This window comes from Dysidea avara, chromosome 9, assembly GCF_963678975.1.
Source record: "Dysidea avara chromosome 9, odDysAvar1.4, whole genome shotgun sequence".
NCBI lineage: Eukaryota > Metazoa > Porifera > Demospongiae > Dictyoceratida > Dysideidae > Dysidea > Dysidea avara.
In genome coordinates, this window is record NC_089280.1 from 5821764 (window position 1) to 5846876 (window position 25113).

The 25113-nt window shown below is 36.2% G+C and overlaps 1 protein-coding gene across 1 annotated transcript; it reads left to right on the top strand.

Annotated features, from left to right (window-relative positions):
- The first annotated feature begins 553 nt into the window (after positions 1-553).
- On the top strand, positions 554-25113 carry LOC136266597 (protein NLRC5-like). Its single transcript, XM_066061597.1, has 4 exons — positions 554-847; positions 8489-8543; positions 12971-13240; positions 18727-25113. The coding sequence occupies exons 2-4, from the start codon at positions 8501-8503 to the stop codon at positions 24903-24905; spliced, it is 6492 nt and encodes a 2163-aa protein (XP_065917669.1). The 5' UTR covers positions 554-847; positions 8489-8500; the 3' UTR covers positions 24906-25113.

Below are 25113 nucleotides of genomic sequence, written 5' to 3' on the forward strand. Positions count from 1 at the left end.
GACACCAAAGGTCTGATGGTAACTTGCACCATCAGCCTGCCTAAGTACAAAATTATCTACAATTATACAATGTTACGATGATTAATTATAAATGTTTGAAGTACGTTTAATAATTCCCAATACCCTGCTAGCTTTCATTACAATTTGATTAACATGAGATGTTAACTTCAAATCTTTATCAAATACTACACCCAGATCTTTTCGTCTATCACTATATCACTACTCCAGTTTAGCTGATTTATTTATATAATTGGATATTCAGCTGGCCGCTTACCAAAGGGTCACACTGGTTCATCCGGAGTGCTCAAGATTCAACCGAGGATTCAACAGACACGGAGTGTGTCTATTAAGAGGATCCCATACTTGGGATTAGCATTTAACCTGGGATAACAATCCCGAACCTTCAGGGATTATCGGTCTAAATCCAACCACATACCTGGGATTATAGCATGCATGCATGCAGGATGCTTGTAATAATTGTTCATGCAGTTTAACCGAATAGTTTTAAAAAGCGTGCAATAGCTACAGTTAGCCAGTTCAGATGCAAGTATTTAAAAATAAGACTGAAGCTGCCGTGATTTTAGTAATAGCAACACACAGCATCAGTAGCAACTTTCCAGTAGTAGCAGCAGCAAGAAGTAGGTACTGCTGCAGTGACTAGTAGCATATCATCCAGAAAAAGCAAGTCAGCAACAGGCGGGAAACAGGAGTGAATAGCAGCAGCAAGCGGAAACCACTATAGTCACACCCAGGAACAAAAAGTAGCAGCAGCGGCGTCAGTAGCAGCGGCGAAAGTAGCAGTAGCAGCGGCGGAAGTAGCAGCACCAGCTGCGAGAAGAAGAACTTGGTAGGTAAATAGCATCAAGCAGCAGCAATCATGCTACAGTAAATCTCACTGAATACGTTGCTCATTGTTTCTTTTTATTAGTATTGTTTTTTCTTAACTGTAAATCTTGGATATATTAAAAACAAAATTCTAACTAGCTTAACTACCAAACTAAGTACTTTAACTACAAAACTAGCTACCTTAACTACAAAACAACCTTAAGTCTTAATTAATAACTTAGTTCAACAAGTCTATGCCATCTTCTGGGCATAAGCCATAATGCCTCAGGATCATTTTGGCATTATATCGCCAGAGAGTAACTGACAAGCGCTGAAGCAATTGTTTCCTTGCAAACTGTCTGGGAATACCACTTGTAACAGTGGTACGGTCGGCAATCGTATTGTTTTTTTTGTTTTTGTTGCTTATTGTTTCTTTTTATTACAGGCGTCTAGTAGTTGCCCAGAGTATTCAACTTTAGGGCACGCGACAAGTAGCATTAGCATTATAGAGTTAGGGTCGGGTTCAGCTTTGGTTTCTTCTTCACCGTTACACCACTCGGACACATATAAGATAGGTACTAAGGGAAGTAGGTAGCTGGAAGCCACGTAGCACAGCGGCTACGACTCTAGATCTGGGCTCACACACTGGAGGTCCTGGAGGTCCCTTTTTAATTATTACGAAGTGTATTTAGCTGGTCACCGGTTACGGTGCAAATATTTATTTAGCCTGTCATCTGTTGTATAACTCGAGTATCAAATATACTGGTTGTATGAAGGTAAGTTTTGGGGTCAGTTCAAGGCGAACTATGGGGTTGGAGCGAGCGAAGCGGGGACAACCCTAGTTCGCCTCGAACTCACCCAAAAACTTACCTTCATACAGACAGTGAAAGTCGTCATTATGTTTAACAGCGTCAGGTTAGCATTAGGGTTAGGCTTGGATTCAGCTTTGGTTTCTTCTTCACTGGTATGGTTAGACTATATAGTATTTTATTATTTATGCTTTACAACATAACTGCTGAAGGTCTGTAGTACACCTGCACCTACAGCCTATATATTATTATATTTTATAATTGTAAGACTCATATGCATGAGCATAGTACAATGCCTGCTCAAAGACTTTAGCCACACAAGGGGAGTAGCCTACTCCTCTTGTACAAAAACAAGAGGAGTAGCCAGCAAGTACTAGTGGTACAGTGGTAGAACGTGGGTACTCCAAACCTGGATGTGTGGGCTCGAGCCTCGGTCGCGTCACACTTTTTTCTTCGTTTCCTATATTATACCTTGTTACGTCACGATTTTCTCTAAGTTTTTTTTTAAATAGCAATGACCGACTAAATCTCAACAGCCTTTTTGTTTACGTTTTGTTTTTATTCACGTGACTGTCAGAACAATTGCAATGGCCTTTTCCTTTAATGTGAGCTAAGTTCTAGAAACCGGAATCGAAACGGCAAACGAAACCAGTTTACAGTCTAGTGGGGGACACAGGGATGGAGTAGGAAAAATTGAGTTGGTCACAGAGGTGGGGTAACGCGTTACGTAATATAACGCGTTGCGTGATATATAATTGTTACAATTCATGATTCTGAGTAATATAACACGTTACTTTTGGAAATGTAGTAATAGAACTTAAAGTTGTTTTGGAAACTATAGTAACGAAAAAATAGTATTATTACTTAACGCCGAAACAGCTAGAAGCAAAAAATAGTGAGTAATTTTACCGCCGTGTAACGAGTTATACTACGAGTAACGCATTATAAATGGATTTTACTGCCAATTATCCATTCTGCTATTAATTAATACCTTAATACCTTAATCCATTAACCTTTCATCTATAATGGCACCCAGGTGTTGCATGCACGCGCGACTGATGTGCATCACGTGACTGTATGTGGTTTTATATGTTAGCTTTAACTTAGCTGTCTTAATAAAAAGTACTTTACTTTTTAGCATGAAAATAAATTAGTAACTTAATATTTCTAACTAATATTATCAAGTTAGTAACTGAAGGCCACTCCAAATAAATTTTCTGTTTCCCGTCCACTGCCCGCATCTAGTTACTGTCAGCTCTAAATATTCCATTATTCCGTATTCTTCCATTATTTTCCCGTTATTCTTGCATACTGAGAGGCTCATCTTGAAACAGTATCAGCAGTGCTATCGAGTTGGCACAAACTTCACGTTTGCACTATTTACAACTTGAAAAACTTAAGCATGCTTTTATGCAGCTTTTTATGGTTGTGCCAGGCAAATAATGGCTTGTAAAAGCTGCCAATCTTATAATGAAATAATGGAAATGGACCGCCCGCCCGCATGCAACTATGCTTGAGTCCAGGACGGAAAACAGAGAATTTATTTGGAGTGGTCTAATATGTAATATCATTAAGTTACTCTTTATTCCACATTATGTTACTGTAATAGTCTATATATATGTAACATATTACTTTCATGAAGTAACTTCTCCAACTCTGGTTGGTCAGGCGTTATCAGAGATGGGGTAACGCGTTACGTAATATAACGCATTACGTAATGTAGTGGAACCCGCTCAAAATTCGCGTGATACTAAGACAATTGTCATGCCTATTGTCACACATAAATTCTTCAATGATGTGTGGCACCAACATTTAGCTATGTGACCTTGCATCGACAGTGACTGATATCATAGTTTTTATAATGTAGGTTGGCCCTGTGCACCGAAATTTGTATCTGTGCAGTACTCATGCAGATGGATTATCAAGATGCAGCCATGTGTCCAGTTACAGGCTCTACACATGCAAAGATTTACATAGTTCTCATGAAGGTGGCGTATCAAGATGTGTCCCATTACAACCATATGCATGCACATACATAAAAGAACTAATTATTTTTGAGCAGCAGACAATTATCACAATTGGGATGTAATTCATTTGGATGATGTTGCATGAACTAACAAAAAGTGGTATGAGGATCAGTTTGCCAATAGTTGCATCACTACAATGAGCTATATTCTAATTCAACTTGCATTTGTCTCATACATTTTGGTTTATATTTGTTGTCAATTTGAGTAACAGAATTGAAGTTCCATTTCTACATCCTAATCATGGTATCGTTGTATAAAGTTTATTTATTGCATGACAAAGTGTGTATGCAGTACAGTATTGCGTATGGATATTCAAGTTAATCAGCTGTACTGAGCAAGACGGTGTCAACACCACCATATTGTATTTGGATAGAGAAGAGTTGTATTTTAGTTGCTTTCAGAATCAAGGTGCATAGCCCAGGTGAATTCTTCACATGATACGAACTGTGGTTACTCAATTAGAGGTTGCGTGTGTTCTATTAGGGTAGATATCGCGATGTATGTTCTGTTAGGGTAGTTCAACGGAGATAAAGTAATAGAGCTTCCAGAAGTTTCAGCTGTCTCTGTGAAGTTACAAAGGAGTGAAAATGTGTATGTGTCTCCCTACACATTGCAGACTGCAATAGCAACTTCGTGATATTGTCCACGATTCGTCGCCTGGTAAGGTAGTTGTATGTTCTATTAGAGTAGTTGAACGTAATCTTTCGTTCTTCCTCTATCAAAATGGCGAATCTTCCTTGTGTAGTCTGATTGGAGCTAGTTAACTTACCACACGCACTACGAAACTCTTTTGTTTTTTGACTATCTCCTTCTCCCTTGCAGTGGTGTTGCTGGTAATCCTCCATTTTAGGTCTGTCTGTAGTCCCTGACCAAGGGGGTGACACACAGGCACTCACTGTAGGTATATCTGCGACCACGGTCAAAGTCTAAGTCAAAGGTCAAGGCCACCAAAATCGGGTAATTCAACGGTCAAGGGTAAAAGCTTCCAACCCACAATCGAAAAGTGTTGAAATATCGTCGCTAAGTCACCGGTCAAAGGTCGAAAAAGGCTCTTAGTCATAGGTCAAAGCGAAATTCGGCCGGTCAAGACTTTGACCGCGGTCGCAGATCTACCTACAGCGCGTACCTATACGTGACACCTCCTTACTGACCTGCTGGCATTCGTGTCGCAGTAGCTATTACTTCATCTGGCGCACAGTGGTGTAAGCATCAGGATGTCTATCCTTGTAGTGGACAGCGCAGCAGGGTGCAGACTGCAGAGTGTGTATTCCCGGCGAGTCTTCCTTCTATAATCTCTGTCAAGCTACAAACCAAGAACTTGTCTAGCCGCTGTATTTATTTCGACGGAAAGACTTTCACACCTTGTGAATTCGAGCGCCATGCTGGTAAATCACCGTCTAGAAATTGGAAATCTTCGATTCGCTGCTGTAGAAAACCGTTGTTAAGTTTTATTGAAATGTGTGAGACTTCTGATGGCAAGAAACGTTGTCGGTTTGTCACTGCTAATTCCGAGGCTACTTCACAGCTCCCTGGCGGGAACTCTTCTCAATTGTTGATTTCTTCCTCTGCCCCAGTATCCGCTGGAGAAAGCTCGCCTAATCTACCGAACTTACCTGATTTCCGCGTGCTTCATATGCAATATTCACTTGGGGTTCCATGGACTCACAAAGTTTCTGTCATGCTTTGGAAGCAACCTATCAAGAATTTGTTCATTGGAGAAGTAACTGTTTTAAAATTCCTAATAGAAATGTCATCAAAAAGTTTGTATTAGAGCTTGCTAGATTGTGTCGTGCTGCTGGAGAAGGGTCTGCCCTAGAAGGTATTGCTTTAAAAGCAGCCTTTACTTTGTGTTCCTTGCATGGCTCTTCAGAAGCCTTCTCAATCTTCAAAGAGTAAAGATCATATCTCGTGTATTGAAAGACGTTTAAAGTTGTGGATGGATGGCAATCTGAATGATTTAGTACTAGAAGGGAGAGCTATTCAACAAAGACTCAGTAATAAACCGCAGCCACGTTCCAATTGTTCTGATCCAGATGGTAGATTAGCTTACTCTTTTGCCAAGCTTATGTTTAATGGAAAAACCAAGCACGCCTTGGACATACTTTCAGGACAGGGAAAGGGTAGGCTTTTCCACTTGTCTGAAGTTACTGATACTAAAGAAAACACAACAGTACGAGATGTGCTTGAAAATAAACATCCTTCTGCTGCTCCACTTTACCCTGAATGTTTGGATACTAATACTGATTCCTCTTTGGTATATCACCCAGTTATTTTTGAAACCTTGGATGGTTCTGTAATTCGTGCAGCCACTCTTCGTACCTCAGGATCTGCAGGACCTTCTGGTCTGGATGCTTATGGCTGGAGACGTTTGTGTTCATCCTTCAAATCTGCCTCTGCTGAACTCTGCTGTTCCATTGCTATTTTAGCTCGTCATCTGTGTACATCATTTGTCGATCCTGGAATTGTTTTGCCACTTGTGTCGTGTAGACATATCGCTTTGGATAAAAATTCTGGTGTCTGCCCTATTGGTGTAGGAGAGGTAGTTAGACGCATTATTGCCAAGGCTATTCTGTCAATTATTGGACCTGATATTCAACATGCTGCTGGTCCTCTACAGCTATGTGCAGCAATCCATTCCATGAGGTCCATTTTTGATGATGAGAAATCTGAAGGTTTTTTACTTGTTGATGCCAGTAATGCTTTTAATTCACTTAACAGGGCAGTAGCATTGCAAAACACCCAGTATACATGCCCTGCTTTTTCGACCATTCTAATCAACACATATCGTAGCAGATAAAAGGAATCATGAGCAAATAAAGTCTCCAGATGTGAAATAAAAGTCTGAATACATCCAAGCTTGGATCCGAAACTTGAAGGTAGTGCATCAAGAGTAATAAAAGTTACCTCTGAAGAATCAAGGAGACGGACACCAGGTGCAACAGATTGTAGTTTGTCAACAAAGGGGGTGGAAGATGCATCTGCAATGTATGCTTCACATTTGGAGAGGTTCAAGGAGAGCCCCAGGGAACAAGAATCACAAGTTCCATCTTACAATTTTAAATGATATCACATATCTAACTCAGTATCTAATAATTATGTTGGAAATAATACAAATCTGCACTATGCATAAGTACCATACTGAGTGATGTACGTGGGTGGGAAATAAGGGCTACTTTTTGCTCTTATAAATGGCTATAGCTTTGCAATAGTAAAAGTTATGGACGTTCTTTAAATGTTAGTGTACTCTTCAGAGCAAGAGCATTAATTTGACACCAAGTTTTTGAATTTTGAACCATCTATAGGTGAAACAGATGAAAAACGGAACTTTTTAAAGCATTAAATTGGGTGTAAAGGTCATCAAAGGTCAAATCTGAGGTGGATCCCTATCAAAAAATAACCTTTATGATACATACAAACTATGTGGTAAGTCTCATGCTTTTATCCAAAAGTGCACAAAAAAGGTCTTAGCACCCTAGTTATGATGATTCTTGGCTGCTCCAGATATCAGCTCTTTCAGTTGCCAGTTAGTCTTTTTCTACAGCTGAGCTGTTTTTTCCCCCAGGTATTTATAGTTTCTTGGATACTCCTTTTTTTACAGCAAAGGTGTTTTGGGGGATTATGCACACTTGTATAGTATGCCATAAACATTGTGGGTTAAAGTTTGCAATATTGGCAATAGTTCATACAGAAGTAATTTGTAGGTATGACTTATTTCACATGACTCTACTCTCCTAATTTGTTTGGATTTGGTTACAAAACTAAGGTAAGGTATGAACAAATGCGGATTCCCTGGACATTTAGTCTAGATGACAATACACTGTCATTGAGTATTGAATAGACGATGCCAATACAAAAATGCCACCAATCAGCCAAGTAGGATGACGACAGGTAACAGCCACACCATCAACAGGAAAATTACTACATCATTAACCATTACAATTAAATTGTACAATGACCATGGTACACCAGTCATTGAGCTTGCTTGGAATGAAATGAATAGGTTTGAGCCAATTATGCAAAATAGCCTATTATGCTTTTGAGCAGTGCTCAAAAATCCAGCCTATTATGCTCAAAATTATGCTTTCAAAATCAAGATTATGCTCTACAGGGCTGTTTTATCAGCCTTTCCTGACTGCTGTATTAATTTTGAGTAAGTGACTGCTCTATTAGAGTATTTTTACCTTATTTCAGCGAAGTATGAAAAATCAGCCAAGAAACAATAGAAACAATAACATTGCACATTTTCTTGTTATGAAATGCAGTGTGTTTACGTTTTGCTGTATTTTTGGTGCATGCATTAAAATTTTTGAAAATTGTCTAGCTATGTTGGCATAATACTTGATGCTTTTGCTAGCTGATTAATTATGTTGGCATAATTGGCACAAGCCTAGAAAGGAGTAAGTGGTAACTTCAACATTGATGAGTATAAAGTCAGCACTTGAAGGTCCTTGAAACTACAAAGAAGAGAAACCCTCTCTAGTCCAGTGAAGGGGCCAGTTATTACCCTTTGTGCAGATTTAGCCCATAATGTACTGCCTAGCTAATACACTCTACAACTGGATAGTTACTATTCCTGGTACTATAAAATTACTATTTACATGATGTTAAATATATATCATACCTGTATTATTAACTATCTAAATTACTGAGGTAGGGACCGTATGTATTCAATTGAGTGATTTTATGCTCTTGTATGAATGCTCAGGTACATCATTACTCTAAATGTATGCATTTATATTATTTGTGTGCATCAATGTAAATGATACCATCTTTTAGTTTTCAAAACTCTGTTCATACATCATATCAGTATTTTTACTTCATATTAAGGTCGGATGTACCATGAGTGCCAACTCTTCTTTAATCATACCAGATGGAAAATCATGTGAGTTTTACACATATGATGATGTACTGTATTTAACATGGTTGCAAGCAGTGTGGCTGTATATAATGGTTATGCAAATGGCACAAGTGCAGCTCTCTATAGTTACACTAAGCAAAGCACAAGTGCCTGTACATATAGTACAAGTACAATTAAAAATTATGAATAAAAAATAAAATAGGGTTCCACAATAAAAAGTAGTGAAACAAGATATATGTATGAATGATGGTAGCTGTTGCAACATAGGTATGTGAGAATATTCCTACATTGGAATGCTACCACTGTCTGTTTGATGCCAAAGTAGGGATTTTCTCACATGGCTGTGCTGTACTAGCTACCATCATTCATGTAGCTTGTTTCACTACTTTATATTGCTGAAACCCAACTTCATTTTTAGATTAATAGTTTTTGCTATAGCATAGCTATGTTATACATATATGGTTGTGACTGTTTAATTAGGGTACCATATTTACTCGATTTGTACCGCGCCCTCGAATAGTACTGCACTGCAGTACTATTAGAAAGGGATTTATCCTTGTTTACAATGAATAATTTTAATTGTGACGATCCCTGGAATAGTATCGCACCCCAAAAATCTTGTGTGTGCTGGGTTACGGTGGGCAGGGTTGCATTATCTTAATTTCCCTAACTGGCTCCAGCATTGGTAGCTTTCTACAGCAAAACAGTAGTTTATAGCAGCTTCCTACACTGTTAAAAATAATGAGTAACCATTATTCTCCTAGAGGAATTCCTAGGGAGTATTTAACATCCTTGCATTGTAATGGAGATTAACTTCCACTGAAAAGGAGTAACAGCAATCCTTTGAAAAAATTATTGTGGGGAGTTGTAGTTGCTCTAGAAGAGCTCACATAAGCATGCAAGGTGTTACCTTAAAATAGCTCCTATGCTTAAAGAAAAATTCCACAATTGCACAGCTTGTTACTTGTATTCACCGAAGGTACGTGACATGCAATTGCCATTCTAAAATTCTGAAACACCAGCATCATTGGTATCACAGTGTGAACTACAGTAAGTACAGTAGTTATCATGTAACACAGCATTTTTCACTACCTGGAGTTTATCATTGTGTTGTCTATAGTTGATGTCTTGGAGCACCTGTAACATTTATTTACAAATTGATGTACAGTCCACACTTACTTAAAGTTTCATGTTCTCAGTAATGTTGAAACATCCTTGAGACATTCGCCCTAGAAAATATAAATTTTAATATTTGTTTACATATTGTAAATGTAAACATCATTGAGTTTTGGATTCTCTTGTCTTTAAAAATCACCCAAAAAGCAGTGTAAGGTTTCCTTCAAAACAGCTTGGCAGTATTGGGTAAGCACAACCAAGCTTAAAGAATGCCTTCAAGCAATGCCTTCAAAATTCCTGCAAGCAAAGTGTAACTTGACAATGCATAAGGCTACAAATTAGATTAACTTTTTTTCTCTGTTTGACATTGCTTCATCCTGAGATTTCCTTTTTGCCTATGCATTATGCACAAAACAGTCATCATGAAATTGCCTTTGTCCTCCTTTTGGTTCCAGTTCTTTTCACTGACAATGCAAGGTATTGATTCACGGTAGCACAGTGTGGCTTCCCTGTGTCTGTGGTGGTAATATTAAGGTTATTTCTCATGCTTCCAGAGTGATTGTAGAGACTTCACTTCTCATACTGTTCTCCATTTGTATTGCTGTGCAACAGAAGGAATATAGCTGAAGACGAAGTGTAATGGCCACTGCACTTTTCAGTAATTAATTGTTATGGCATTCAGCTAGGGACCCGCCGATTATGCTCATTATTTTACCTATTATGCTTAAATTTATGCTCAACATTTACCTATTATGCTCAAATTATGCTCAATATTTATACCTCAGTTCCATGTTTTTCTAGTAAATTTGCACTTTATGGGAAAACAGTAAGTTGCTGAAGCACAGATTCTAAATCCTTGCTTGTCAAACTGCATGTCACAGAAAAGATCGATATACTCTAATAGAACAGTCAGCTGTCTGATTATTTTCTGACTGTTATATTAGGGTATATCGATCTTTTTCTGTGATATGTATTTTGATAAGCAAGAATTTACGGTAATGTACAAGCATCCTGCCTATTATGCTAGCATTATGCTCAATGCTTTCAGGCACCTATTATGCTCATTATTATGCCAGCATAATTGGCAGGTCCCTACATTCAGCTGCAAAGTATTTTTATGGCATGCACCATTCTTTCTTTTGATGTGGTATGCTCGGGTTTATTAGTCATAACAATGTTTATAAAAATAAACAAACAAACAAGTAGAAGTAAAAAAAGTAGAAATTTTAAATTGGAAGAAATAGCAAAAAGTATAGTGCAACAAGAGAGGTTGCCAATGCCTGTAGATATACTAATGGACATTTATTCCCTATACTGTACTTCAGTCTATATATATATATATGATTAAATGCCCATGCAGGTATAGGCAACCTATATTATCTTGTTTTGCTACTTTTTTTGCTATTCCCTTCACTGATTCGGTATGGGAGCTGCAAGTATTCAGCCATGCCAAGCCTATCACTCTGCACTACTAGCTACTTGCATTCCACGTGTAACAAGATAAAGATTGTAACGGAATTAGAGAAGACCAATATATAACTGATTTTTTAAGTCAATACATCCATTTGCTTTTCAGTCAAAGTTTAATAACAGATACAACACTTCCAGGTAAGCTAGTTTGTATTATTAATACATTATCACTGTGTCTTTTTATGTCATTACAGATTCACTGTCATAATAATTATTTACAAAAAAAGTTAACAAACAAGCACACAGAAAAATTAGGAATCTTCAACTAAAGTAGGGACCATAGCACATCGATAAAAGTACTGAAACAATCTGGAGTAGTGCACGATATTAAATTACAGTAAAACAATAAGAAGTGTTATATCCCTACTGTGCTCAAGATACCATAATGGAAATGCACAGTAGGGATATAACACTTCTTATTGTTTTACTGTGATTTAATGTGGTGCACTACTCCAGATTGTTTCAGTACTTTTATCGATGTGCTATGGTCCCTACTCTAGTTGAAAATTCCTGTGTACTTGTTAAATGAGGCATGTAAAATAGAATAGAAGTAATGTTCTAGGTAATGTTCTAGAATAGAATAGAACATGTTCTACATTGACAATATACATGTAAGAGAAAGTTTAAATGTGTTACACCATTGTACATTATGCGTAACCTATGTAGCTTGTCTACAAGCTACACTTATCATACAGTATTCCCCTCAAAATGACTTACTGTACATATGCACTCCCAAAAGACCACATATAAAAACCATCATAGATCTTATGAAATGAAAAGCACATTAATTTACAGAAAATTCTTAGTTTTAATAATGCCAGATAATATATTGTTAAACTCCTCCTACTTTGGCACTGAACAAAGATAAGTATTGTTCCGATTCATGAAATGCCAATGCTAATGCCAATTTTCCTACAGGGCTATGTGGTAACACTATCATTCCTTCTTTCACTGCTTTTTTTGCTTGCAGCTCTGTAAATTCTAGTTATATATGTGACCTAGTACAGTCTGGGAAAACTGGTCTAAGACTTATTGCCTATGCCAGCTTTGAGTATTCAATGTGTTGTAGCTTGCCAATGGCTGACATTACATGTTTAATAATTAAACAGGAAGGCATATGGATGAATTAGAGACCATGTTATGAGCCATTCAGGTCTCAAAAGTCACAAACTAGCTAAATGAAAGGACATTTACAGCACAAGTCTTTATTCAACACCGCGGAGCTGTACAACCACATACAGCCATCTCCAAGCTGGCCAGAGTTCCATTAGGGAATTTAGGGCACCAAACCACTCGTATGGATTGCCACTGTACTTTGATAAAAAAGGCAGCAACAACAGACTACTGAAATCTTTTGATTGTGAAATTTAATAGTTTATTCATGTAGCTTTGTTTGTAATGTGTTCTTGATGAAAACTCAAATCTGCTGTCATGGGCGATAAAACTGGTTTACCCAGACACAGTCACATATATAGCATATTCTTTGAGGTGCTGAGCTACTATACAATTTGTGTTCCATTGATTAGGCTCTTAAAGAGTTATAAATTCAGTCATTCAGTTTCCATTCCTACACCAATGATGATTTTCTTTTATGAGGAATATCTCTATAATTATGCTGTATACAATCATTTCTATTTCAATCTATACTAGAAACTGTTATATATACAACATGGTTATCAGAATGTACAAAATATGTGAAAATGTTCCACCCCAAAATTCTTTTTGTGTATATCGTATCAAAAGAATTCGAGAGTGTATGGTATGATGTTGTATGCACTTGGGAATTATAGATGCATTCCAGTTATTAGCTGTGATAATATATTATTATGAATTGCTCCAAATTTATTTTGGTGCTGCCATTATAGGTGATGACAGACCTGACCATAAAGAAATCCAGAAAGACAATGTGATGAAATATGCACCGTTCTGGCAGAAATTGGCATGCCTTCTTGGCTTGGAGAGCCATGAGATTGAAATCATCGTACTTAACAATGAATACAAAGCAAATAAGACTGAGGCAAGCTTTACTGCTGTACTGAAAAAGTGGCTAGATAACGGTGAAAGCCCTACTTGGGGTACACTGGAAAGTGCTATTATGCAGCTATCAAACAAGGGACAACTTTATTACACTTCAGGTATGCATTTATGGAAATCTTCATAGTTGAAGACTAACCAAAATGATTTTAATATATGAATAATATGTCTGCAAGAATTCAACTTGTTTGTGTCTGAAAGGTTGTAAGTTTTGTGTTTTAAAGTACTTATAAAAGTTTTCTATTGTTTAGCAGAGCATCCATTGTTCAAGAAAATTCCTATTTTGTGGTGCAGTGGTGTATTCCAAGAATTTTGATAGTGAAACAGATCCTGTATAAAATTATGGATAGCAAAATTAATGTGGCTTAGACACCACTTAAGCTGCAGGCAAGCTCTCTCTCTCTCTACTTGCATTACTGTTTTCTAATTAGTGAAACATGTTGGTCTGGAATAATTGCTTGTAACTGCTATGGAATGAATTGACTGGCACTTTTTCCCATAGGCAACTATATTATAGTTATACAATGGGCATGAGTGTGTTTATACTTGCAGAGCACGGGTACACAATACTACACATTGCATAACTGCTAAGTACCACTCACCTAATAGGTGGGAAGAGTCTCACAAGACAGCTGCACCTCTTAGTTAGGTTTCTAACATCGATTGTGGGTGACCGAGCCTAACATTGCGGTGACATTCCCTCTACGTACTGTACCGCATCTACCTTAGATATTGCGTTTGACCGAAGTTAGTGTGCTATGGGTATAGCATCAACCTGAATTCACTGTTTGGCTCTCTATCATCGCATAGTACTCAGCATACACGATCAGCTTGATCGCCCATGATTGCTCTCTCAAAAAAAGCAGCTAAAAACCATCTAAGCAAACAAAACCTAACTACTGAACCACTACTAGTCTAATTCTTACTATCTACTCTGGCTAAACTTGAATCTAGTGGCAAGACAAAACTGGCTGCCACAATTGAATGTAATGGTGAAGTTGATTTAGTCTGATACAGGCTGTACAAGGCACAATTCACATCGTTTGTATGTGCCAGCCGTGCACTTAAACTATGGACTATCTGGAGCAGCCTGCCCACCTCATTAACTGAAATGAAGTCATTAAATAACTTTAAACTAGTTTATTTAATGCTGTAATTGTATGCATGTACCTAAGTGTTGTTAATGCATATTTGCCCAAGGCACAGCTGAAAAACAGCTTTAGCTGATGCTGTCTCTGATCCCTAACAAGGGAAAAATAATAGTTTTATTGACTCAATTCATTGTCGAAGATGGACTACAGTTTACTCTAGTCTCGGATAGCATCAGACTAGTAAGGTTATAAGTATGTTTATATATATGAAGACTAGAGTTTTGACTACCATGTTGGCTTTTTTAATCACCATTAGCTGCTTTGATCCCGGGGATTCGCAACTCCTTTGAAATCTCATACAGCCTCTTTGAAATTCTGGTTGAAATCTCAACTCTTAGCTGATTTTGAAATCTAAAATCTTGAAAAATTGTATAATTCTGTATATTTTTACGTATACTTTCGTATATTCAGCATTACATGTGCTACACCTAACATTGGTCTGGAATTCTCATATGGCTTCTACAGATTTTGAAATCTGAAATCTTCACTCACAAAAAGTTTACATACATTTCTGGATATACTATGCATCTTGTGGTTTAATTATTCCGGATACAACAAATCTGTTTGTTCTGAAATCTTGAAATCTTGCCATAAATTCTTTGAAATCTGGGAAAAGTTTAAGATTTGAAATAAAGGACAAGGTGTTTATGAGTTGCAGATCCCTCGTTGATCCGGTGATATTTGGTGACATTATGACCCCACAAGCAACTTTTACATGTTAGGCTATAACAGAATTCAAGTGAATTGTTAAGTATTTTCCACCTATTAGGTGAGGTGTCGCAGTGTTGTACAATACTGCACAAAACCACAGCCAGTACAATATCTGTATATTGCACTACAGTCAGTGCATTATAACTTATAATGCACTCATTGCAGTCTACAAAATCGCAACCAGTGCGTTATATGTTATAATGCACTCGTTGCAGTCTACGAAACCGCAACCACTGCATGTACTTGCTGTGGTCTGCAACAGTGCCATATATAAATTATGGCACTGGGAGTGGTGGAGTCTTTGAACTGCCCACGCAGAGTGGTACACACACACACACACACACAAGCACACACATGTATACATACTTTCACACCTCAGATCAAAGGAATTCCAGAGGATACATTTGCCATGTATACCTCAGCACAGGGAGACATCTAAATGTACACTGGTGTACATTGAAATGTATCCCGGAAAAGTGGTTGCAACGTGAAAGCATTAAAACACTTGTAACTTCCCCGAAGTTTTCCCTACTCGACTTTCCGCAATATCTGTAGGCGCAATATCTGTAGGACTCATTCGTTTATTATAACTATCGTAGCAACAATGTTACTTGCTGCCTAACCATCATTGAATCTTTCAGGCATGCATATATAATGAATCCAGTGATTCCACTCGTATTGGCATTAAGGCTATCAGCCTTAACCGAAGTGTTACATATTAGCTGTAACATGGGCACTCGTGATTTGCCAGAAATGTATGCCCGCAGTCCTTGGACGCAGCAAATAACTCATGCCCATGTTACAACTATAAAATATAAAAACAGTCAAGGTGTAAAATACTGTAAAGCTAAGGTAAAACAATTTGTGAAATCAAAAGTAGCAGCCAAGAAATGACGGTAATAATGTTAAAAAGTTATACCACTTGTTTTTGTTTGTAATTATATATCTCAAACTATGACCAGTATTAAGACTTTCAATTTTACTTGTCTTTTCTTTCTACAGGAAGAACATTGTGCTTGTCAATTTTGAACTGCAGCTGTATTTTGTTCTTTATAATCAATATTTCAAAATTATCATATGAACTCTCCACAGGTTGACTTATTTACAACTGAACTCCCCATGGAGTGACTTGTTTGTAGCTGCACCCTCTACAGGATAGTCAGTAATGTAGCTGAACTCTTTAACAGGGTACTTGTTTGTAGCTGAGCTCTCTACAGAATAACTGTTAACCTAGCTGAAATTTCTACAGAGACTTAACATAGCTGAACTCTCTACAGGGTAACGTTTTGCAGCTGAATTCTCTATAGGGTGACATGTAATGTAGCTGAACGTTTTACAGAGTGACTTAAAATGTTAACTGAACACTCTGCAGGGACTTGTAACCTAGCTGAACTCTCTACAGGATGAGATACCGTAATTTGCTATTTTTTCATTGTAAAATAATTTTTGCATGCAAAACTTGTATGAAAATTTCTAACACAAAACATTTTTACATTAGATTGAACTGCTCTAGTAGAGCAGTCATTCACATAAATCATGTGACAATATTTTTACATGAAAATTATCACTAAACTCTTTGCACAAAAATAAAGTGATTTACAGTAGTTGAACTCTCTATTGGGCAACTTGTTTGTAGCTGAACTCTCTACATGGTGACTTGTAACATTTCTTTGTAACTGAACTCTCTACAAGGTGACCTTTAAGTATAGCTGTATCCAAACTGAACTCTCTACAACTGACCTTTGCACAGCTGAACTCTCTACAGGACAACTTGTAGTTGCAAGCTTTACAGGGTGATTTTATTGTAACTGAAATTTTTACAGGTGACTTGTAATGCAACTGAATTGTCTACAGGATAACTTGTTATGCAGCTTAACTCTTTACGTTTTGTAACATATCTGAACTCTCCTCAAGTAACTGAACTTTCTGACTTGTTACATAGATGGTATCATAGCTGAACCCTCTACAGGGTGATTTGTTTATGTAGCTGAACTCTCTGAACTACATAGCTGAATGCTATAGAAAAAATGACTTTTTGCATAGCTGACTGCTCTACTGGGTGACTGCACTATTGGTGCAGGAGCTCATAAGTGCTGCAAGGCACATTAACCATGCAGTTGCTACAAATGTAGTTGGGATTTGCAATAGCATTAGTAACTCAGTAGTTTTATATCCGATTCATCTAAACCACTTAAAGGCTTTTTCTACCATAATTAATCTACCTATGTAGTTACTGATTCCTCCAAGTGGTTTGCCTGGTAGCTAAGTGTGACAAGCAATTATTTTTTTATTATCAAAACTCAATCTGGTATTTGTTACAGACTGTTGGTTTTGCACTGTATCTTCATGGTCTTTAACTCAATTTTTTCCAAAAAAAGGTTTTGAAGTTCAATAGTTAATCTATCCATGTACTGATTTTCATTTTCTTCTCATAAGTGGTTTATTTTGTAGGCGTGACAACATATTTATGTTACCGGGTATCTGTGTTGAATATTTGTTAATAACTCCCAAATTGATGCTATTGTATTTATTCCAAAACAGCCAAGCTGTGAAAAACAGGTGCAGCCACCTTTTGATTTCACAAAGCTGTCTTCCCTCACACCATTATTGACTGGAATAATTTACCAAATAATTGAATGCTATGTCCTTGATGAATTCTCAAAAATTTTATCATCATGTATATACAACTAGCAGCTGGATCGAAAAGTTATGTAGATAACCCTACAATAACCATCATGTGTTGTGTCTAATATTTGGGGTTGTGCTGGTGCACCATCAGCCATATGGCTGTCTTACACAGTAGTTAAAAATCCATTTGTCTTTGTTGTGCTGTCAATTTGCAGTAGCACCACATGATGGCTTCCCTATGTTGACAGGAATTGTCATTTGTGACTGTGCATTAATTGCAGAGGGTAAAATAGTGAAGTGTGGCTATTTAATTATGCATCATTTTCAGCCATGTTCAGCCAATTTCACAATGTTACAAACAAAGAACACTAGGAGAAGGACACTGTGAAAAAAGAGGGATATAAGATGGTATTTCCAGTGGCTTATTGAATACAAAAAAGCTTGGTATAACCTGTATTATACTAACAATCTCATGTAAGACTTCAGTTAATGTGTTAAATATACTGAAACCATATATGCGATGGTATAGTGTGGGCATTATACTAGATATAAGCTATTTGAGGTGATGTGGTAAATAAACTGAAACCATATATGCAATAGTATAGTATGGATTATACTAAAGTATAAAATGAGTATAATACAGGATTTATATTAAGGCTTATTTGTATTCAATAAGCCACAGGAAATACCATATTATATCCCACTTTTTGCACAGTGGGACCCTTAGTAATTGATACATACGTGGGGCATGCATTCAGACAAAAACAATAAGTCTGGTGCCATTCTTTCTGGTACTTGTGGACATAATAATGATTTTATGAACAAGTATAAGAAAGAATTTAAAGGATCATAGAAATAAAAAGTAGTGAAACAAGGGAGGTTGCCTATGCCTGAAGATATTCTGGTGGACATTAATTTTAATCTCTATGGTATTGACTGACATGGTATTGACTGAATTAGAGATTAAATGTCTCCATAGTATATCTTCAGTTGTAGGTGACCTCGCTTGTTTTGCTAGTTTTATTTCTATGATTCCTAAACTTAAAATTCTTAATTTTACCTTATGCTTATATTTATTTGCTTTTATGATTATGTAGGAAGCGTGGATCCTCAATTGGAAATTGCCATTGAAGATACTAGAAACAACCTGCAAGCATCCTATGAAACAAGCAAATACTGTTCCTCTCAAAGTAAACATTACACAACATTAGCATTTGTTCGTAGTGGAGATAAATCTTCAGAAACAAAAGTGATCCATATTGCAGCAGATTTAGCTGTAGCAGGAAATGTTGCACAGACTTCTGTGCCTTCCACACCAGTTATTGCTGACAAGGGGATAAATAAGGATATATCCACTATATTTTTACCTGTTCCGCCTGGTGAAGGGTATAGTATACTAATAGAGGGAGCACCTGGAATTGGTAAAACTGTTTTGACAACGGAAATTGCATTTTTGTGGGCAAAAGATAAGTTACTGAAAAACATAGTTTTAATGTTCAGAATTTTTTTACGTGAGTGCATAGATAATAATATAAAATCAATTACTGATTTGATACGATACATTACTGGTACCTCCCCGGCAGGTTGCTTGGAAAGTCATATTATTAAGACTAATGGTGAAGGCATTGCATTTGTTTTTGATGGGTATGATGAGATTTCCAATCATTACAGGGAAAAATCATTCATTGCACGTATTATCGAGCGCCAAATGCTTTTAAAATGTTGCTTAGTGATTACTTCACGTCCTACAGCTTCTTCAAATCTTCGTAAAAAGCTAGATTGTACGATACATTTACTTGGGTTTTCTGAAGAGGACAGGCTTGATTATATTCAAGCTTCTTTGAAAGAAGATGATGATGTTAAAGACAAGGAAGTTGTTACAGTAGTATCACGTCTTCAGCAATATCTGAAACAATATCCTTCAATTAATGCACTATGCTATATTCCATTAAACATGGCCATATTGCTTAGTCTTGCAAAAAAAGATAGGTTGCCCAAAACACATACAGAAATGTACAAACGATTTATTGAGATGACAATTGAACGCTTTATTACAAAAGTAGAAGAAGAGAATGAACAAACTAGTGGTAAAAAGAGTAAAGCAAAGAGAGGCTTAGAGGAAGATTTTACCCTTGAGAAACTATCAAATCCTTACAAGGAAATGTTCAATGAACTAACACTGCTTGCTTTTGATGCCCTAGAAAAAGATAAAATTGTGTTCACTTTATCTGAGATAAAGGAACACTTTCATTATTTAACTGATACCAAGTCAGAAGACAATTGGAATGGTCTTGGATTACTAAAAGCTGTTAGGTGCAACAATATACTGACAGGTAAGGAGGATGTCATCTACCATTTTGCACATTTCTCAATTCAAGAGTATATGGCTGCTTATTACATATCTAAACTACCAGACAAAAGGCAAATCAAGCTACTTAAACAGACATTCTGGGAGGATCGTTACTATAATGCTTGGATTATTTATGTTGGTATAACCAATGCTTCATCATTTGCATTGAAGCATTTTCTGTCTGGAAACGCAGTTCAACTGTTTACTAAATTATCTTCCAACTTAACCATATCTAGTAGGCTATTGAATCATAAAATCAAATGTCTGCATTTATTTCAGTGTCTTGCAGAAACACAAAATGAAAATGTGAAAAGTCTAGCAGGAAAGTTTCTTAAAGATCAAGAAATTGATCTTAGTAACCAAACTTTGCTTCCCACAGATCTTAATACATTCTCATATTTTCTCACTAGATCTATTACTAACAAATGGCAAGTGCTTAACTTGTCAGGCTGTAACATTGGAGTCGCAGGGTTTCATACCCTTTACAACAATTTTTTTAATAAAGAAAGTCAGGATATCATTACTGTTGAAAAAGTTGATCTGTCTTGTAACCAAATAACATTGTCATGCTTACCTAAACTGTTTGCCTTACTGAAATCATGGGGTACATCAGAACTAGTTATCACAGATGGTGTCATGCATAATGATTCTACCAGTAATAAATCGGTAGTGATAATCACAGATGGAATTGTACGTAGTGACTCCAGTGGTAACAGATCAGAACTGGTCATTACAGATGATGTCATTTGTGATGATGTCACCAGTAATAGCTTGTTTGATGCAATTCAAGATGCTTTTATCCGACATGATGCTTTGAAGTCTGTTCAAATTGGAGACTTTGTGAATAAAAATCATGACTATTCAAAATCTTTTGCAGTAAGGGAACATGTTTCCATGTATCTAGTAAAATGCAGTCTAAATCAAGACATCACTGAAATGAAGAAGTTTTTGGCACTACTGCAAACTCATAAACTCACAGATGTTCATATCATTGATACACCTTGGCATGATAAATTTGTGGAAGAAGTTGCAGTCACTGTGTTAGATAACCCTAAGATTTCCAAATTGTTTGTTTATAATAAAACTTTGTCTGATTATATTGCTTGCAAGTTGTATGCATTGGCAGCAAGTAAAAAGAAGAAATCTGACGCAATGCTTGCTATTGGGGACAATGTTATTGCTGGGAGCTTGAGAATGGAGATGGGATTATTAGGAAGCAAACTATCTACTGTAGACGTGTTCAATCTTTGCATGGCAATTAGGTATCCTAACAAAGTGCATTCCTGGAAAAAGCAGTTTCATTTTTATGGTGATGAAAAAGTGCAGTATTTAATTAACACTATCATTGATCGGTTCCATATAATCACTTTTAATAATCGGTTGCAGATTTCCTTACTTGAAAATGATACTATGATTGTTCACAACATTGAACTTGATGAGTGTATTGCCTCGTTACCTCCTGGTAATAACTTCTCTTATGCGTACCTTAGTAAATGTAATTTGAGTAGCTATTTTTATAAAACATTTTTTGATCATCTTAGTACTCTCCTTCTTTGTAATAACCATTTCTCGTCAAGCAGTGTTGCTGAATTATGTTCCAGGTTATTAGGTGACCATGTGCTAAGAGATGTATTCATTCATGGCACTTTTGATGCTAACATAAATGACCTAGTCACAGTGGTAACACATCATTGCCACAACACTTCATTTTTACTAGTCACAAATGATATGATGGTAGGACACAATCCTACTACTAGGCAGATTGCAATGGCATTCCAGTTAAATCTATCAATAACTGTATGGAAATTGCCAAATTGTCAAGTTACAGATGTATTTCGTGAATTGATTAATCGATTAACCATTACTCCAGAAACTACTTACTGGACTGAGCTAAACTTTGAAGGATGTAATATTACAGACACTGATTGTGACATTATCCACCAATATCTAAATTCTGCTGATTGCCATTCAACAGTGAAAACATTAAACATAACCTCAAACAAGTTGACCCCATCAGTAATACCTACGCTTACAGAAATTATGTTACTTTGGAAAGTTCAAGAGTGCATTATTGGTAAAATTGATAAAAATTTCCACATGACAATGAATAATCAACTGTGTGAAGCATTTTCCTGCAGTAAAAGTGAAGACAGCATTTGTCTTTCTGTAGTTAGCTGTGAATATATATCACATTTTGTGTATAACGCAGGCTGGAATGAAGTTTCACTTGTGGACAATCAAACTCAAGAGTTATACATCATCAATTGTCATATTCCTTCTGTCAGTTTACCTGAAACACTGTCTTGGGTTCATGGCACCAAATTATTAAAGTTATTGGTAGTTAAGGGTACTTTATCTCCATCATTTTTGCAAGGAATATTTGAACTTTACATAAACACAAAACTTGATTTTTCCATACACGATACTGATTTAAATGACATCACTAAAACTATTCTTGATTTAATTTCCAATTATAATCTACCTTATGTAAATATGAGTTTTGCACTGGATAATGATGCCTATTTGTGTGGCTGCAATCTACACTATCAGAACCAAGAAGATGAAAATAACATTGCACTGTTAGTAGTTCATAAAGGAAATGTTGAGGTGATGCATTTTGTAGGTTCTGGATTTCAAGCAATTGACACACTACCAATTTCTAGGGTTATTCAAGGTGCAAGAACTTTAAAAAGATTTGGAATTGATAACTATTACATTGATGATGAAACTGTTGGTCGTGTTACAAGTATTTTGTATTTCAATTCACAATTAACGAGTATATACTTAGATCAAAATTACCTTCAGACAGACAATGCTTTAAAGATTATAGAAAGGTTGCAAAACCTGCAAACATTAACTGGCCTTTCTCTCAGAAACAATGGTATTAATGATTTTGCATCAAGTCCTTTAGCAAAATTATTTTCTAAGCATACTGAAATACAAAAAATTGATCTTAGTGGAAATGAGTTTACAGCATGTGGCACTGCATCCATTATACAGGGTCTTGAAAACCACACTCAATTGGAAACTTTGTGCATGGCCAATAATAGAGTGTACAATACTCCATTGATAGTAGATGTGTACACTTATGATGTTCATTTAGAGTTTAAGGAGAGAGATCTTGAAATTTCAGGTTATGTATTAGAATATGATAGACTACAAATATCTATTACTGATGTTCATCCGGATATCCCGGGCAACTTAAATATGACGGCATCAATTCTAAGTGAGCAATTTCATCATGAACATAATGTTACCACTACACAATTTGCCGAAAATCTAGCGAAAATCTTGTTTCAGAATGCAAAACTGAAGAAAATTGATTTAACTGGAAATGATCTTCAAACTAAAGGCTGCTCAGTAATTTGCAAAGCATTACAAAAGATTTCAATGTTGACTGGACTTTATCTTGGTAACAATCACATAAGTGATGCTGCAGCGGATGATATAGCATCTGTCATCTCTCAAAACTTGCAAATAAGAGAAATTGATTTAAGCGAAAATAACCTTCAATCTACTGGTTGCATAGTAATTTGCAAAGCGTTGCACACAGTTTCAACTTTAACAAAATTTTATCTTAGTAATAATGAAATTACTGAGAAAGCAGCAAATGATATTGCAGCAATTTTTTCTAAGAGTACAAAAATCAAAGAACTTGACTTGAGTGGAAATCATCTTCAAACTGCAGGTTGTGAAATAATTTGCAAGGCCTTGCAAAATGTTTCAACACTAACTAAACTTTCTCTCAGTAATGTTGTATATGATATAGAAGCTGTTATGTCTGAGTGTCAAGTAGAACCATTTGATTTCAAAAAATTTACGGCTATTGGTACTATAAGGCTGAAAAACTCTAAAGGAATGTTTGCAAATTTAAAAGTGAAAAGAAACGCAAATAGTAATGTTAACAGTACATTAACAGATTCCATAGCAGATGTACTTGGTTGTAATGGACAATTGCAAGAGCTTAGTGTGAGTGGAAATGATTTTCAAGCAGCAGATTTTGCAGCAGTCTACAAAAAAATGCAAAATTTGTCAATGTTAACTAAACTTGACTTCAGTAACAACAATTTCACTGATGATGCAGCAAATAATATTGCACCTGTTTTATATCATAATACACAGTTAAGAGAACTTAACATTAATGGAAACAATTTTCAAGTGAGTGGAATTAGTAAAATTACAATGGGTTTGCAAAACACTTCAACATTGACAAAGTTGTATATGGGAAACAATTATAATATTAGCAATGAAGCAGTAGATGATATAGCAGATATTCTATCCCATAATACCAAACTTGAAGACCTTGAGCTACAAATAAAAAATCTTACAGTAAACAGCAGTCGAAAAATTTCCAAAGCTTTACAGCATACTTCTACACTGCATAAACTCATTATGGCAAACTGTAGCATAACCAGTGAATCGGCAGACAGCATTGCAGCTGTCCTGTCTCATAATACTAAACTGTATGAGCTAAATTTAGATGGAAACTTTCTTCAAGGGGCTGGGATTAATATGATTTTTGATGCTTTGAAGCACACTTCAAGCTTGGTTAAGTTAAGCATACAGGACAACCATTGCACAGAAGTTGCAACAATTAACATAGGACATGTTATACATCATAACCCTGGATTAAAAGAGCTAAATTTGCAAGGTAATGATCTCCATGATGATGGCTGGAAAGTAATTGCAGAAGCCCTTCAGAAAACTCCAGTGACTAAGCTTAACATTAATAATAATCAAATTACAGATTATGCAATAGATGATATAAAAGCAGCTCTGGAAAAAAATATATGGATAAGAGAGTTTTACTTTCAGAAAAATCAATTTACAAAACATGGCATTTATAATATTCAAGTATTCATTGTAGAGTTAAATTTTAATCGTGTAACTCAAACTTCTCTAGCAGCAGGTTGTGACATTCAGTAATACATAGGTATAGTATACAATTTTACACAGTTTTATACTTGCACTCACTGTTATTGTAACTATTAGTTAAATGCCCTATTTTTCTATTACTTTCTGTGCATACATATCACTATTAGGCTTATAATAACATGTGTATTGTGTGTATTTACATTACAATTGTGTATACAATGTACGTACTTAATACATATAGAATTACACATGGATCTCA